The sequence below is a fragment of the Helicoverpa armigera genome, chromosome 2 (assembly GCF_030705265.1).
Source record: "Helicoverpa armigera isolate CAAS_96S chromosome 2, ASM3070526v1, whole genome shotgun sequence".
Taxonomy (NCBI): domain Eukaryota; kingdom Metazoa; phylum Arthropoda; class Insecta; order Lepidoptera; family Noctuidae; genus Helicoverpa; species Helicoverpa armigera.
In genome coordinates, this window is record NC_087121.1 from 9,287,143 (window position 1) to 9,301,860 (window position 14,718).

At 37.6% G+C, this 14,718-nt stretch overlaps 2 protein-coding genes across 3 annotated transcripts in view; one reads left to right on the forward strand and one right to left on the reverse strand.

Annotated features, from left to right (window-relative positions):
* LOC110378426 (globin-2 A chain) overlaps nucleotides 1-11,844 on the forward strand; it is a 51,678-nt gene extending 39,834 nt beyond the window's left edge. Inside the window, exons 2-5 of one of the 2 annotated variants that reach the window (XM_064039350.1) lie at nucleotides 2,417-3,140; nucleotides 8,659-9,103; nucleotides 10,364-10,592; nucleotides 11,272-11,844. In XM_064039350.1, coding sequence (XP_063895420.1) covers nucleotides 8,949-9,103; nucleotides 10,364-10,592; nucleotides 11,272-11,397 — 510 coding nt within the window. In that variant the 5' untranslated portion in view covers nucleotides 2,417-3,140; nucleotides 8,659-8,948 and the 3' untranslated portion in view covers nucleotides 11,398-11,844. Of the gene's footprint in view, nucleotides 1-2,416; nucleotides 3,141-7,718; nucleotides 7,874-8,658; nucleotides 9,104-10,363; nucleotides 10,593-11,271 lie in introns of those variants that run through there. The other variant, XM_064039353.1, reaches the window with a different exon arrangement.
* On the reverse strand, nucleotides 3,898-7,128 carry LOC110379136 (deoxyhypusine hydroxylase). Its single transcript, XM_049843553.2, has 4 exons — nucleotides 6,750-7,128; nucleotides 6,041-6,364; nucleotides 4,715-4,904; nucleotides 3,898-4,323 (listed from the first exon to the last, which is right to left on the reverse strand). The coding sequence occupies exons 1-4, from the start codon at nucleotides 7,027-7,029 to the stop codon at nucleotides 4,203-4,205; spliced, it is 915 nt and encodes a 304-aa protein (XP_049699510.2). The 5' UTR covers nucleotides 7,030-7,128; the 3' UTR covers nucleotides 3,898-4,202.
* Nucleotides 11,845-14,718: the final 2,874 nt, after the last annotated feature.

The window sequence follows — 14,718 nt, forward strand, 5'->3', positions numbered from 1 at the left end:
GCGGTTGTACGTGGAATCGTGCGGTCCATGGCCTATATGGGGCCCCCGTGTGGGCGATGGACATGACGGCCGGCACGCTCGCCATCCTGCGCAAACCGCAGAGGGCGATGGCCGTCAGAGTCATCCGAGGGTACCGCACGATTTCCTACGAGGCGGCTTGTGTCCTGGCCGGATCCCCGCCCTGGGACCTAGAGGCGAAAGTACTCGCGTCATTATACCGATGGCGCGAGGAAGAGCGGGCACGGGGCTCGATGCCGGTGCAGCGGGAGATCGAGCTGCGCCGAGAGGAGCTCCGTCAAGTCCTAGTGGCGGAATGGCGGCAAAGGCTGATGCGCCCTACCGCCGGCCTTGCTACCGTCGAGGCGATCCGGCCAGTACTCGACGACTGGCTCGAGAGAGGGCACGGCTCCCTGTCATTCAGGGTGACGCAGGTACTGTCGGGGCATGGGTGCTTCGGCAAGTTTCTGTGTCGCTTAGACAGGGAGCCGGACGCTCGGTGTCACCACTGCGTCCATTGCGGGGAGGACACGGCGCAACACACGCTCGCTGAGTGTGTAGCTTGGGAGGAGCAGCGCCGTGTCCCCACAAACGAAATCGGAGACGATCTGTCGCTGCCGGCTGTGGTGCAGAGGATGGTCGGCAGTGCAGAGTCGTGGGACGCGGTGGTTTCCTTTGCGAGGACGTGATGTCGCAGAAGGAATCTGCGGAACGGAGAGGAGATTTTGACTCCCTTCCCCGGTCGCAGAAGGCGCACCGGGCGCAGGAGAAGGGCGGACAACGCCCTCTTCCGCCCCCCATGAATGGGTTCAAGGGCGAGGGACTTGGGGAAGTTCCCGCCCCTACTCAGTGGACCCGAGGCGGTGGCACGCGCGTGTGTCGGCGCGTGCCCCTGAGATGATGCACGGGGTAGGCGAACACCTCACTACCCCGTGCAAGAGACGAGGCCCGTGCGAGGGCCAGCACTAGTGTGGGGCTGCGGAAGAATCTGGATTCCCGCGGCCCCGCGCACACGTGCAAGGAGGACACAAGGGGGTTTTAGCCGGTAGGAGTCCGGCATACCCCTCCGCCTTTCCCCAGGCGGAGGAAGTCCATGAGGATTTCCCCCTCCCAAAAAAAAAAAAAGGATAATGCGGCTGTGGCTTATTTAGCTTCAGCTCTCGTGATATAGGTAACTTTGCCACTGTGAAGTCGACTACTAGTGAGTATTGAACATGATATGAGTGATCTAATGGCTGAATTGATGAAGTTACTATTACAGTCATGTCATTACAATTAAACATTACAATGTCAACTTCTACTTCTCACTACATATAATTTACTTTAGTAGTCTTCCAGCAGTACCTACCTACATACCTGTAAGTTCCGATCTGCTAACCTAAAAACCCCATAGGTACAGGGTGTGAGTTATTCAAATCTTGTTGTAACAACGTCTGTTAATTACTGACTGCTAGAGTGCTTAGCAAAATATTTCCTTTAACATCTCAATTTCAACAGGACTTGTGAGTTCACAGACTTGTTACCTATACCTATTAAATGTTTATTTATAGAAATTGCACCCACCTACGTGTAACACGCTATGTTGAACACTGAAAGATTATTAACATTTCCTTACCTCTCGACTCAATGAAGAGTAAAACCTCATTTACTTAATGTCTGCCTACGTAAAATATGATGTTTTTCACAATAGTATTACGGCAGGATATTTATAAGCAATTTGTTAGATTGAAAACTATGAAACTCGATCTTCCCATGTATTCACTGAACTTCAAAATTCCGTTAACCCACCTGCAGACAAACTCCTTAACACTACATAGCCGACTCCACTTATCCCAGCAGACCAGTAATCCGTTTCTAAATAAAATATCTTGTCATAAAAGGCTCGGTCGTGTCGTCTAGTATTCAAGAAGTGCAGGTGTTCACTGGAGGCTACTGACAATCCAATTTTCTTCAGACCTCCCCCGGCGAGCGTCGGATAAAACCTCTATAGTAAACATTGACTGGGATGTGGCTCGTATAAAATATTGTATTGTGGAGTAAAGGAATAATGGCTCCACTTGGAAGATTGGTCAGCTTTGTTATGACTGACTTTATTGTCTGAATCGTCTTTTGATACTCGTCGGATTTGATATTCTTCCTACATATATACATCGATATAGGATGTAGTAGAATTTAGAGGATATAGGCTAATGATCAGGGTATTTAGATATAATTAATAATCTCTCTCTCTTATTGCCTCAACATATTATGCTCTTTCAACATTCTATATGTAATTACCTACTTAGTTCTAGTGGCCCAAAATTTATGTAGACTTAGAGTAGACATTTTCAGGACTTGTTCTGATAATTTTTTCGAGGCACACAAATAACACAACCAACATTTAACAACCATTTAATTAATCTAAAACCTTAATTTACAGAGCCCGACCGCCGTTCTCCCACAAACGGTGTGTCATAATACTCGAAGTAGCGTCGCACCCGCCGGTCGCCGGGCTTACTGTCTAACACGACTTCAGTGAGCTGGGCCACTAACTCCATGGTGCTGGAACTTAGGACCAACTCGTGGGTGAACCCAAGGAACGAGGTTCGCTCCGTCTCCAGGACATCTGAAGTCTATGAATAAAGATTTGTGAGATTTTATTAAAGTTCAGCCGTTTTATTGTGATGTATCTATTGTTTGACGGTCCCTTCATGTCTTCATCTGCCTAGTCTTTTCCCAAATACGTTATGTTGTAAGTACAATTGCGTAAGGGTGTTTTACGAAACATTATATTAGTTAGTTTAAGTACCCTTAGCCAAACACGTATCATCCCTGGATAAAAGTACCTAAAGCTTGTATCAGTAAAAATCATATAGGTATAAGAATCAATTGAGTCTTAAGTTACCTAAACATAAATCGGGATGGTAAAGATTAGGAGTCACCATAGTTACAACTCGCCTCAGTACACTAAACTCGGATCAGTTACTTTGAATTTAATGGGACAGGCTTCAAAAATGTTTAGAAAAAGGAAAACTACATTCTAAAAGAATGGAAACTACGCGTCTTTTGGAGTCAGAACGTTCAACATTATGGCTTGAAATCAATAATATTAATAAGTTCTACACACCACATTCGATGAAGTTTTGATGATTCTATTATATTTGGTAAGTATCTAACTTTATCAAGTGATGATCTATGTGTATGCCAAGACAATATTTTTCGAATGCACCTGTACGGTACAGCTTCAGTCATATCAGCAACATAGTTATGAAATCATAAGTACATATCTATGTACTATGTACTCAGAAATTATATATACTTTCGAGTGTATTTTAGACACCATTAACTAAATGAAGGAAAACAAAAAAAAACCTGGACTTTCGAAGTCTGACATTATCAATCCCACTTGAAGCGTGGTGATTGCCTCCCATTCCTTCTCTGTACGTACGGAAAGACAGTAAAAACTATAAGAAGGCTGATGATATGCTATTTTGGTACTCACCGCCATTGCAGTAGAAACGTAAATAAATAAAACTATGCAATATTGCTTGGGCACGATAATCATTGCACGTGAATAGCATAAAATATTAACAACATTATTTTCCCAAAATTATTACTTCACAATTCCTTAAAAAAAAGTATATCACTGTCAAAAATGTTTACACAGCGGATATTGTCGAACATTCTAATACAAAGTTCAGACATAAAATGTTGATAATAAACTATAACTTACATTTTATTACTATTGAACGTTGCAAAATAAATTGGAATACTCTCAACCAGGTTTATAAAACCGATAACTTCTATAAATATTGGCTGAAACCATATTTTCAGTCACTTCAACACACTATAAAAACTCATGTCATAAATGCTCTCCAAAACTGGTCAAAACTCAGTGTTATTCAAAAGAAAAGCAAAATATCGAAAACTAGAATTTATTTACAAAAATACTGGCATTATAATAAATATTATATGATAATCAGAATTCGCCATGATATTTTTGTCATTGCAATGGAGTCTTTCCATCCAGCAGAAAAAATAATATGAAAAATCAAAATAATAAATCATCTAGTTTGTTTGGTTGATATAAAATTTACCACTGGGCTAAATATTCGCCACAATATCAAAACACTGTCTTGTAAACATAATTCTTTGAATTTTAAGTTCCAAAATTGTCATATATCAGTGAAAAAATTAACTACAAAAATTAATATCATAGATAAGTATCAGCCTTCAACGGTAAGCAGAGTATTTGCATATTGGAACTCTGGACTATTCTCATATTCTGACATGTCTAATGCCACTTCACAGCTTTCACGAACAACTGGGCGGGGGTCCTTTAAGTACCTGAAAATGTATAAAAATGCGTATTAGAAAAGTTAAAATATATATATGCAGTGGTTTACAGAATTTACAAGACATTATTCAACACTATTGTAGCCTTGTTAGTTCTATTTTAATTCTATACATAATGTCAAAATGTTTTCTTTGACTGCACATGTTTATAAGCATACTTAGAATTCATATACAGACAAAAAACTTGAGCTTTCAATACTTAAATTACACACATCCTATTTTCAAACCTTGAGATGATTAATGATACTCGACTTGTGAACAATTTCTATATCAAATATTTGATACACTAGACTTGTTTTGCTTAGTAGCAGCAGCCTAACATCCCCAACACATTTCCAATTTAATTTAGGCTAACTAAATCGAAAATACAATATGAATATACCTCTGCAAAACCTCAGTGCATTCTTTGGTGGCAATAGAGCCGAGAGCCTCAGCAGCCTCGTGCCTCACCATTTCATGTTCATTGGTGTCTTCTAGAGTCTTTGTCAGGAAGGGCACACTGCGCTCATCCTGCATCTGACCGAAGACAAATGCCACTTCATGGCGGAATAATGCACTGGATGCTTTGAAACCTGAAAAGCCAGAATGTGCTGGTAAAAATATTTTCATTTCCAATGAAGTTTTCTGTGTATATGTCACCGTAAGATTACAAACATCGTTAGATTACAATCTATCTCGAGAGATTGTAAACTGTCGAATTATTGTGAACCGTAACATCTGATTGCAATTTAACGCATTATTTTTCGCTATATTATAATCTATCGATGAGAAATTGTCAAATTGTCAACTGTCCGAAAGCTCTCCCTGATTGGTCAGTCTTTTTGTAAGATTGACCAATCACGACCAGCCGTTCTGTTGCCATGGAGTTCCCGTAGAGTTAGGAATGAATTTGTGTTTGAAGACAAACTACCTAATTGTTTTGTTTTTTTTTTTATAAAAGTTTCTTATAATTTTCCAATTTCATTTAAATAAAACTACTTTTACGGATTTTTTCGCGGTCGGTTTTAAACGTCGGGATTAAATAATATAATATAACCGCGATAAAATCCGTAAAAGTAGTTTTATTTAAATGTCTAATATTCGCGTAAGTGTCAGAAATCAATATGTTTCCAATTTCAATTTGTGTTTGAAGAATAAATATTTCGTTACAATTTGTTCTCTCCATATGTCAGGAATATTAATTACATACTCGTAGTAAATAATAAATACTTGAAGAATTTTTGAAGAGCATTTATTTTATTTAACTGACACCTCTATTTCATTCCTAACTCTACGGGAACTCCATGGGAACAGAACGGATTATTGGTCGATCTTACAAAAGACTGACCAATCAGGGAGAGCTTTCGGACAGTTGACAATTTGACAATTTCTCATCGATAGATTATAATATAGCGAAAAATAATGTGTTAAATTGCAATCAGATGTTACGGTTCACAATAATTCGACAGTTTACAATCTCTCGAGAAAGATTGTAATCTAACGATGTTTGTAATCTTACGGTGACATATATACCAAATTATTCTTTAAACTTATTACTTTGCTATCAATGTCTTTAGAAAGTTTTCTCTAACATTCTTAGTTAAAACAAAGAAATATCAGTTTGTTAGAATAGACCTTTTAATACCCTAGACTAGTAGCAGCCAGCGTAGGTGTCAGACCCTCACAAATTTTTGATGAAGCCTTAATAATTATTAAAGGAAAAACTCACCTTCACCCAAAGCATTAATGCTTTCAGTAGTGCCCAAATTTCTCAGACTAAACATAGCTCTATACCTCTCAAACAAGGTCTTTGTCTCATCAATAAGAGTATTCTTCAAATTCTCTACATCACTCTCACTGCTCGGCGGTGCTGGGTCTATGGATGTAAACAAACTCTTTGATAGGTTGGCCTCCTTAGTGGCTTCGTTGGCAACCCAGTTCAACCTCTGTAGTGCGATTTGACAGGTCTCTGCCACTTCAATTGCAGGGTCATTCTGATACTTTTCTAGAAGTTCTCGCAGTTTCGGGTCCCCAATAGCTCCTAATGCTTCACCTGGAATGTGTCAGTAAAAAACTTAATAGTTTTAACAGAGAAAAATATTTGTTTTTTTTTTAAACATAATGTAATTAAAAAGATGTTGAATATGTTTCATTAAATAGCTTTTTACATTACACAACAATGACATTATAAAGGCTTCAAGCAAGGATTGTACCTACCAATAGAAGGAAAATGAACTAAACCACACATGCAACTTTAAATAGCTGCAGTATAAACAAATATCTATTTATTGAATAAATCTTGAGACAATCATACTCAATGTAGAGTGCACTTCATGGAAAAACTATGACTCACAACCCCATGCTTACATGCACTGCCTCACGTATTTATTATCACATAATTTATCTCAAGCATTTCAATAACAATGATAAGGACCAACCTGCCTCATGGCGAACGATGGGATCCTGGGTTTTGTCTTCCAGCACGCTCCTGAGCACCGGGATCGCGCGTTCATCCTGCATCTGACCCAAACAGTAAGCTAATTCATGCTTTAACAGCACAGATTCGTCGACAAAACATTGACTGATACACTCGATTGCAGCCTCGCCTCCCAAGTTCCGAAGCGTGAATAAAGCACGGAACCTCTCCTTCATGGGCCTCGACGGATCGTTGAGGACTTTTCCAATATTCTTCACAGCAGATTCGCTGGCCTTTGCCATTTTATAATATTTTTATGAAAGAAAACAAAACAGAATCGCTTTCTCGACCAATTCAGAGAAACAACATGCGGTAATGACAGTGACAGACACCGATTCAACACTGACATGGACGTCAAAGATGACGTTAAAATAAATAATCGGATACCTTCACAAGATTACGCATACCATCTAGATATTATAGGTGATTTTTTTAAGCTTCTTGATTTGTACAACCAGTTGTATGGTACGATTTTTTCGGAATATATATTATGGAAAACCAATTCACACATCCAGATAACACTATGAGTCCTTCCGTTTCAATTGGTACATTATGTGTGTGTATCCGAATAAGCCCAGAGTTACCAGAGCTCTAAAATAATCCCACTACTGTAACCACACAAAAAATAATGATAAGGAACAAAACATATTTACATTCTAAACTCTAAACCTATGAAATGCATTAGGTATTCTGATAGTTGAAGGATGAATATTGTCAAGTTATAGTAAATCACATGTTTGATTTCTGCATTTACCATTCCAAGCCATTATATATTAATTATTTGTTATTAACAATAATAAAGTTGCAATGAAAGTTAGGTGTTTATCCTCATATGACCTTTATTATAATCGTGTATCTGCAACCGGTTTACACAAAGGTACGCAAAATCTGTCACGTCGACGCTACTCGAAACTCGTAAAATGCAATAAAATACAATGAAATCCATAATCGTAGATCAAGTTCCAACTAGGTACCAGTCTATCGCGGTCATTCAGTCCAAATGCTCTTGCGTCGAAAAAGATAAGAATTTAATATTCAGTATTGTATATCGGTAGTTAAAAGTGTCAATTAACATTGGACCTATTGGTAAATAATAATATCTTAGTACCTAATCTTTTTTTCGTATGCACATAAAAGTATCAAAACTTTTTGTGAAAGAATGTTTGCAAGTGCGTGACATAATTAATTTCCGTTGTTTTTTTGGAACACAAAAAGTGCTAATCAAAATATTGCTTAAACCTTGAACTTCAGTTATAATAAATTGAATGTTATTGTTAAAGTCATTGTCAAGTCAAGTGTTTATGATAATACGCTTTAGTACCTAATCATTTTAAATAATAATGTACTTAAAAACAACATTAACTAGATAGAGAGATAGAGTCAAGTAGTATATCTTGCATCGCTTTTTCAAACAATAGTCAATTAACGATTATTAATTTGTCAATCAACTTCATGTTAGTTTACTTTACCTAATGCAGTAGGTGGTCCTTCTATTTTTGATTTCGTCTATGGAATCTCCAAATAAATTCAGTGAATTCAATCTCCTTGTAGGTATACCTACATTAGGTCGCGTTGTGAGTGGCTTGCAAATACAGATGTCCTTACGTTAAACCGTGTGGGTATTGTGTAAACCCCTCTTGTTTACTTATCTGTGGGCTGGATATCTGCCATAATCAAACACCCACTTAATCATCATCTTCCGCAAAGGCCCTTCGTGTCAGATGTAAGACGTCCACTGCTGGACAAAGGCCTCCCCAAGGCTCTCCACTTTGCTCTTCATAGGCCCTTCACTCACTGGTTACTAAATAGAGATTCTACTCGCAAATGAACACAACATGATAACACAATTGATATCTTTTTATTTATTTTAGGAATCCTAACAAATGAAAATAATTTAGAGCATCTCTGGCAACCAAAGGTGTGAACACGAAAACTTTATACCAAGCAACGACGAGAAGCAAAGGAATCAAAACACAGCCAACCAAAAAGAAAATACAAGTCCTGTTCGCTACATTCGAAAACATCACAAACCTTTGTTGGTTGTTTATGCTTCGGGCAAATTATCGCTGGACCGCACACCAACTGTTTATCCTTTCCCAGAATATCTTATAAAAGAACACCAAAGATTTTGTAGTCAAGTATTCTCCAGACTTCTGGAAGTATGGGTGAGACATTCAGCCGCTGGTGGTGGGGCGGGAACCCGGACCAAATAAATGTAATATCTGGCATGTCATTGAGGGATGTTTACAATGTGCAACAGTCCTGGAAGACCATTCACGCAAATCCCTTGGATAACGGATACCTAATGTTTTTTAGGTTTGTAAAAGGTTCTTGAAAATTTTTGAGCTTAGATCTAATTATAAGGAATAGAGAGAATAGAGTTTTTAAGCTGAAAATTGCTGAAGGTACCTAGGTAACCTATATGTTAGTCTCCTAGGATCCAACTATCTTACCTTAATTTGCCGTCTGATCTCTTGAACATATTTACGCTTTTATCTTGCGGCGTTGCTGAAATTTCACTTATTAGAAAAAATATTTGCCGTTGAAAAATAAATCATGATCAGGCACGAATGTACACTATAGTATTAATCAATAAAACTCCTAGTTAAAAAAAAGGTTGAACGGTCAATAACAAAAAAGGTTGTACCTAGGTAGGTACCTACTTTAGTGTAAAAGCTGGCTGTCTCTGTCGAAAAAAATGTGAGATGCCATTTGACTTTTCTTTTTAATAATTTATATTTCTTAAGTTAAAGGCTTCACAATAAAGTTTTCATGAAAAACGGCCAGGATCTTGCAGCGTAGTTTTATTTTGAAACATTTATTCATTGGCAAGAATTTTGAATTTTTCTTTCTTTTGGCATATTTTTATATTACTTTTACGTAATTTTCGCAATCTCGTATACCTACTTATTTTATGTGCTTTACCCCACTTATGTGCTTTCTTTATGTGCGTCATCTCAATCCATTTGTTATTTTATATTTTGGTTTTAACAACTGAAAACTAAAATAATTTCATAAATTATTTCATAAATTATTTTAGTTTATACATTTTGCACAAATCTAGAGATCGTAGCAATGTATTCGTGTAGAGTTACGTGACAAATAAAGTACCTACCTAAGAATGACCTATTGTGCTTTGTGACTAGCGAATGCAATGGTAGTACCTATACAGCATTTTGTATTTCTTCATATTTCTTTAACTAGTTTCCTTAAAGCATTTAAGTGCACATTATCTTTGGCGAATGTTAAAGATTGGTAAATTGTTCGCAATTCTGATAAAGCTACTACCGGTTTTTGTTAAGTTACCAGCACTTGTGTGCCGTGGAGACTATTTCGCGCATTTTATATGCATTTTATATAGGTACTTAATAGAACGCATTCAAGCAAACAAACAAACCCTAGCTTTATAATATTAGTATAAGAATAAATAAAGTATCTGCCTAACTATAAACGTATTTTTGAATTGCTGACCGCACAACAACTTTAATAGAACATTATTTGCCTATATGCGAAAAGCCATGAAGGGAAGTAAAACCTAAATAAGAAGCTGGTACCAATTATATACTTTTCTCACAGACTCTTCGAAGCAGACCCAGAAACGAAGACTTTCTTCAAGATCCTAGACAACACGAGGTCTGAAGCCGATATGAAAGCTAATGTGAAGTTCAAAGCTCACATCCTGAACATTATGGGGGCACTCAACAACTCCGTAGTGAATTTAGACAAACCTGAAGTTGTAGTGGTGTGGATGGAAAAACTAGGATCCGCACATCAAAAGTTTAATATCCGGGAACGACATTTTTGGGTGAGTTTTTGATTTGGGCAAGGAAGGATAATAAAATCGTTATCTACCAGGTCTTTTCAAAATTTTTTGGGGTCGGCTTCCAGTGTAATTGATGCAGCTAGTCATACCAGTGGGCGTTTTACATAGAGCAACTGCCGGTCTGAACTCCTCAACCCAGTTATAGGGCAAATGATAAATAAGATGATAACATAGACTTTCTTGCTTCTGACCTACCGTAATGACAGCTAAAGATGTTCAAATGACTGCTGGGACCACCTATCTAGTAGATTTACCCTTCAACAAGCGCAACTTTTAGAGAGCGTAAGATACGAGTACCTATCTAATTTTAGCTTTCGTAGTCTGATATCAAATGAACGCTGGCGGGTGACATTATTTTGAAATATGATCCTCAGATGATAAATATAGAATATTTTGGCACATACATTAGCATGTACGTTATATGAGAAAGTGAAGATAGTCACAGCAATATTCAAACTAAATGGCATAGAAAAACTCATTAGAAAAACACGTTCCTACGTTAATGACTTACTTGCAAAGTAGGTAGAGTTTGCTTTATCTCTTATGATTTTTATTCTACTTTCACATTTTACTGCCCTAGAAATTACTACCAATCCTACACATTTTAGTCATTCTTTTTTAGTTTTTGGAGAACCTTCTAAAACATGAAATTTTATTTCAGGTGTTCAGAGATGTTCTGGTGAACATTTTGCAGAACGACCTCAAGTTAAGTGAGCCGATCGTCAAGTCTTGGGGCAGATACGTCACCTTCATATATAGTCATATACTACCGAAATTGTCTTCATAACCTGCACTAATTGGCAAAATAGCTCAACTTTATTATATTTTTGCACGTTTACTAAGGTCATCTAGTCTGGAGACGCGTCCTTTTTGTGGATCGAGATCAATCAGATAGTTTTTAATTTATATCACATTGAGTATTTCAGCCAGTATTTTATATACCTACATAAGTAGTTCTGCACTCATGCATGGTCTAAAAAAAAATTGTAACTTGCGGAACAAATAAGCGTGTTAAAACTAAGTTTGAATTTCTTTCCACCTCAATTTTTCGCTATATTTTGTTGTTTATTTACCTATACACGGTAAACCTTTTTATAAGTTTTAACTCGGATTCATTAAATACCAAGAGTATTTATCAAGAGTATTGATAATTTCATAAAAATTTAATATTTGACTGCATAATTATCTACATTACATATAATCCAATTTTTTATTAAATTGTGATTTATTAAGATCATTGTGTTTTTTTTACCCCCGACAAATGAAAAGGTGAAACCAAAGCGTTGTATATTTCTCCCTTCGCCTACCCTTTTACCAATTTGTTATTGGAGAGGTTCTTGTCTCACCAGATGCAGCGGCGGGGCTGCGGGATTGTTCGAAAGTGTTACCGCGGCCCTGGTACATTAAAGGCCTATGACGGAACACGACGGTTTTTAGTCAGTAAAGCTTTGGTTTCCTAGGAAAGCGGTGCCGTCATATAGCGACCGTAATACAGCGGTGAAAGACATCACCAGAACGTTGTCTATGTTAACAAAATGGGGCGGTTTCCTAGAGAGCGGTAACTGACACCGTAACTTCAAAAAGCGGTGCCGCCATTTGCATGACGGCCGTCTTTACGGTGTCAGATAGTTTGGTGAACGTTTTATTGAAAGCGGTGAAGCTTTTTTAATACGTATTTGTGTTTTTTTTTCGGAACAACGTCAATTTGTTACAACTCTTGGAGCGGCGAGGACAACGAAATTTTAATAGATTTCGTTCGAAACCACGAAGGCAATATCTAACATAAAAAGTAAAGATTATAGAAAAGTCAACTAAATCAGAATTGGTGTTGTGAAATTTGAGAAATATTAAATTAAACAGGTTAGTAAGTATGATACAACTAACAAAAAGTTCATGACGGTGTGTTAAAACGGCCGTGGAACTTTCCACATGTAATCACCATAAAGACGACCGTCTATTTGCGTCCGTAATAAGACGGCCGCTATATGACGGCACCGCTTTCCTAGGAAACCCAAGCTTAAGAGTCTGACACTCCCTCACCGCTGCTAACCCACAGCGGGAGGGGTCATTTGGTGATTTTTGATGTCGTTAAAAAAAATGAAAAAAAAAGTAAGTACCAGTGATTTGAAAATTCGATCAAATAAATCGAGAAATCTCCCGGTTAAAATTCAATAGAGAGGTATAAATATTTTATGTAAACAATTGGCATGTATTTATGTACATATTTTATTGATGATTGACACAGAGTTGACAGTGATTTGTCGACAATGCATATTAGGACAGTTAACGAAATTTACATTCTGTTAGCGTAGCCGTATTAATTTTGCAAACCTTATTTTTTTGTACGAACGAACGTACGATTTGTGAATACGATAATAAGATGTGATTTCATCAAAGAATATTAATTATTAATTATCATTAATTATTTTCCAATGTCAACTACTTCATCTCGAACAGATACTTCTACTACCAAACTACTGAACCGATTTAAATGAATTCTGGTACACAGACAATGTAAAGTCCGAAAAACGACATAGGCTACTTTATAACGATGTGTTACAGCTGGTACCTAATTGAAAAATCTCCGTTATCTCAAACAATTCCATTTTATCGTTTTAATCTGTAATAAATCGTTATCTCGCTCTTCGCTTTCATTTACCTAAGTAGGTACTCAACATGTGTTTTCTTTCTAGGTACTTAATATTGCATGATGAACGGAGCCATTACAAAAAACAAAAACAAACAAAAAACCTCATTTCAATTATTAACTTCGATTATGGTACTATATATGGTGATATTGGCGAATTTTAACAATCACTTAGCACTCCTAGATTCACTTTTAAAGTAGACAAAATTGTCTTGGCCTACTTCTGTGCTCTCTAGGTACTTACCTGCAATATCTACCAAAGAATGTCGAAAATGTTCCGAAAATTTTGGCATTCCACGAGGGTACCCTGACAATGTATATCTCAATGTAGTTCAAGGTCGTTCCATTGTTCCAAAGTCAAGGTTGTTCCGCGACAAATATTTGTGCGATACACATTCGTCTTTGTTTATGACTATTATTTTTATTATTAGATCAAAGGAGGCTGAATATCTGCACTTTTTGAACGTTAAAAAATATAAAGACAGTTATCAATACGCCTCAACAGCAACCAGCCCGTGTTTTCAGAAAAAACACAGAAGAAGAAGTTGTGCACCAAACTCTCCTGCAACACATGTCTGGCTGTTCGGTTGGATGCACTTTTATATTGATGAAAAATATGAAATTTCTGTAACACCAACAAAAATATTCACTTATAATACCACAAGAGCTTCAAAATTATCGGGTATTTCCCGATAGGTTCGTTGCAAACAAATGAAGGAGTCAAGTTTTTCAGGTTAAAAAATCACGAGCGCGAAGCGCGAGTGATTTTTCCTGGAAAACTTGACGACTATTGTTGCAGTGAGGGAAATGCCAGAGAATTGAAGCTCGTGTGTATTCGGATTATTTTTCCGTCCCAAATGTCGGCCACAACCTGTCAGTTTGACATAGCAACGACCAGAGAAAATATTCAAAAAAAATTATCAGTATAATACCATGTAGGTTGTACCACGTGACGTCGAATGGTGCAATTCTATTGGTCGATATTTGGGTCGGAAAAATAATCCTAGTTATTTTACTTCATATTAAAATACGCCTGATATTTCCCCGTTTATAATCCATATCGTGTTCCGACCAACCCTCACAGCGTAGGGACGGCATTAGCTATCGGCATCCCATCCCCTGAGACTTCATCTAATTACCCGGCACGCACTTACTACATTAGCCAGTAAATATTTGACATGCAAATGAGCGTGCCATATTTGTGTTAAACTAATATTAATTCTATTACTGAATTCTCTGTTGAATCGTTAACATACGCCATACGCACCTCGACCGTTAAGGACCCTTCCCCATAATCTATCTGACTGTTGCTTTGCGTATCAGGGATAGGAACTTGACATTACTTACTGTTACAGCCTTTTTATCGTCCCACTGCTGGGCACAGGCCTCCACTCACACGGAGAAGGATTGAGCATTAATCACCACGCTTGCTCAATGCGGGTTGGTGATTTCAGACTGTAG